At 67.8% G+C, this 2,981-nt stretch overlaps 1 protein-coding gene across 1 annotated transcript in view; it reads right to left on the bottom strand.

The window, feature by feature from the left end:
* Positions 1-2,981, bottom strand: part of KIF1A (kinesin family member 1A) — a 129,046-nt gene that overhangs the window by 7,936 nt on the left and 118,129 nt on the right. Inside the window, 6 exon segments of the mRNA XM_006151913.3 lie at positions 375-452; positions 753-953; positions 1,377-1,410; positions 1,412-1,517; positions 1,676-1,737; positions 2,373-2,506. Of these exon segments, the coding sequence (XP_006151975.1) occupies positions 375-452; positions 753-953; positions 1,377-1,410; positions 1,412-1,517; positions 1,676-1,737; positions 2,373-2,506 (615 nt within the window).

The raw sequence follows: 2,981 nt of genomic DNA, 5'->3' as shown, positions 1-2,981 counted from the left end.
CCGGGGGCTTCAGGAAGGGTGTGAGGATGAGACCGTCCCCAGAGGAAGAGCGCAGCCGGCGGGGGGAGGTCCTGACTGGCCCAGGCCAGCAGCCCGGCCAGCCAGGGAAGGGGTGGGCATGAGCAGGGGCCTGGTGAAGGCCTGGGGACACCAGGCAGCCTTAGACGAGGCTAAGCCTCACTCACGCCCTCCTCCCACAGACCCCTGGCCGACACGCCCAGCGTCCACCACGGCCCTGGGGAGCCAGCCTGGAGCGCCGACACCCCTGCAGGCTGTGTGGGGACTCCCTGGAAACCCCGCCACCTCCCCGCCTGGACGGCGCGTTTCCTGGGCCACGACACCCAGGCCTGAGCCTAGGCGTGCAGCCCACTCACCTTGCTCTCGCTGGCGCTGACACAGACATGGCTGTGCGTGAGCTCCCTGTTGAATGTGTGAGTGAGCAGGCGGAGGCACTGCGGGGAGGGGGCGCGTGTCAGGGGCCCCAGCCTCGCACACGCAGCACCTCCCCCTGCCTGGGGGACTGCAGAGCCCGAGGCCGTGCCCTGAGGGCGGAAGGCCTTCCAGCAGCCTGCCCTGCTGCAGAGAGGCCTGCTCTGCTCAGGGTGACCCCTGGCCCAGGTATTCAAGGAGGAAGGTGGCCGCCTGGGAAGGCTGGGGTGTGGCTGGAGGCGGGCAAAGGGCTACATGGACCTCATGTGCTCTGGAATAGCCAGGAGATCCGGGCCCTGCTGACCGCCGGCCTGCTGTGTTACCTTCACAGCCAGCTCCCGCTGCCGCCCACTGGGAGCCTCCAGGGGTGACGACCGGCCCTCCGCTGAGAGCGGGGAGGACGCGCCGGAGGAGGTGTGTGACTCCGAGTCCTCGCTGGAGGCTGGGGACAGCGCTTCCGGGCCGGGCCGCTGGGCAGTCTCCAGCTTCTCCCGCAGCAGCAGGTAGTGCCTGGTCTTCTCCACCTTGCAGCAGAGCACAGGGGTGGTCGGAGAGCCCGCACACCGGCCAGTAACTGGCCTCCAGCCTTACCACCCTCCAGTAGCCAGCTCCCCTGCCTCGGTCCGTGGCCAATGGCGGGCCCCAGGCAGCGCTGCCCTCAGCACCAGTGCTCTCGAAAGGCCAAGTGAGCGCGGGCCTCGCCTCATGACCCTGTACATGCGGCAGCCCTGCAGCCCTGCTCCTCCGATCAAGGCAGTGGAGGCCCCAGCCACTGCGCCCTGAGGTTCTTCCTCCACACCCAACAGCAGAGAATAAGCGGTCACGACCTTCTCCGCCTGCAAAGCCCTGTGGCAGGCAGTCTTGGCACCCCGGGCTCTGCCCCAGGCATGGGCTCTTGGCAAGCTCTGTGGACAGGCCTGGCATGCGGGCGGGCGGCCTGGACCCACCTCCTGCAGCAGACTGAGCTTCTCCAGCTCCCACTTCCAGGATGAGGCTGTCACTGCGCGGCCTCCAGCCCGCCAGGTTCTCCTCGCCCCGGACGTAGGCCACCGACGTGTCCAGCACCCGCCGGCGCCGCCGCTGCATCCCTGCATGGGCAGACACACTGTGATGGGTGGCTCCAGTCCCCCTGTGGGTGAAGGTCAGCTTCCCTGGTCCTTGGTCTACCCCAGGCCACACGGCCTTGTCCACAGAAACGGCTAGCCCAGGCTCCCACCCCTCTGCCTGGGAGGTCTCCGGAGCCTACCTGGGCTGCCTGCATCGGCCACGTGGCATAGACTGAGCTCGTACACGCCTGTCACGCGGTTGCTGCAAGGAACAGAGGGTGGGGCCGCGTCCTCACCGGCAGGGACGAGGACACTGATGGCCTGGGACCAGCTCCCCCACCCACCAGAGCACCGTGGAGCCCCACCCCCACCCGTGCCCAAGCCGGGCCGCCTCGGCAACCCGCTCAGAGAGACATCGGGGCATCCCACGTGTGGCCATGGCTGGCCCTCAGGCCGCTGAGTCCTGGCCCCAACACTATCCTCTGGCCATGCCATGCCCAGAGTAGGCCTGATGGGGCCATATGGCAGACCCAGGGACCTTCTAAAAGTGACCCTAACATTCTGGCCACCCCTTCTCTACCTTAGGACGCAGGGGCATGATGGTGGGGTGAAGTTGGCTGCTCCGGGGTCAGGCACTGCCCACCTGGCCTCCAAGTGCAGCTCTGCTCCCTCCTACAGGAAGCCCACCCACAGGCCCCTCTAGCCAGCCGCCAGGACTTCCCCAGCCCTCCTGCATCTGCTCTGCGAGGCACAATGCCCCTGGTCTCCAGGACCACCCGTGAGGACCCCAGAGAGCCAGTGGCAGCTGGGCAGGTGACCTCGGGGTGGCACTGCCGCCTGGCTCCCACCTTGGCCAAGGTGCTGGGCGAGGAGGGCCGTCTGCCCAGCATGGCTCACCTCTCCGAGGCCCGCAGGCTCCCACTGCCGAACAGGTTGCGGATGGACCGCGAGGCGGGCAGCTTGGCGTCGCGGGAGTAGAAGACCATGCAGAAGTCCTTGGTGATGACGGCCGGCTGCGTGCAGTTCTCCATCTGCGAGGGCAGCGGGGGGCTCGGCACACACCCAGGGCGCCACGCCCAGGCCCACCTCACCTCCCAGGGCTCGGGAGGCCAGTGGTGACCCATAGCCCCGCGCACTCCCAGCCCCAGGCAAGGGCGTGCCCTACCCCTCCTATCCTGCTGGACGAGTGGGGCTCTCTGAGCGCTGGGGGCCCCCGGTCTTGGCTGCCTTGCTGTGAAACTGGGGTGACATACACCCCAACACATCTGTGAGGGTCACACTGCATGCACATCTTAACTTGGGTGCCCGCTCTGTGGCTTTCCCAGGTCAGCAGAGACTTGGGTACCTCGGCATACCCCGAGCACCCCTAGGGTGGGGCTCTGTGGGCAGACCTCAGCCCTCCTGAGGCCAAGCAGGGTCCCTACGTCGGAAGAGTAATTACGCTAAGGCGAGGTGGCTCCCAAGTGTCCCAGCCGCTGCTGTCCCCCAGGCCCCTCCCCGTCCCCT

This window comes from Tupaia chinensis, unplaced genomic scaffold (genome assembly GCF_000334495.1).
Source record: "Tupaia chinensis unplaced genomic scaffold, TupChi_1.0 Scaffold000332_1, whole genome shotgun sequence".
NCBI lineage: Eukaryota > Metazoa > Chordata > Mammalia > Scandentia > Tupaiidae > Tupaia > Tupaia belangeri.
This window is presented reverse-complemented; position numbering and strand designations above follow the sequence as displayed.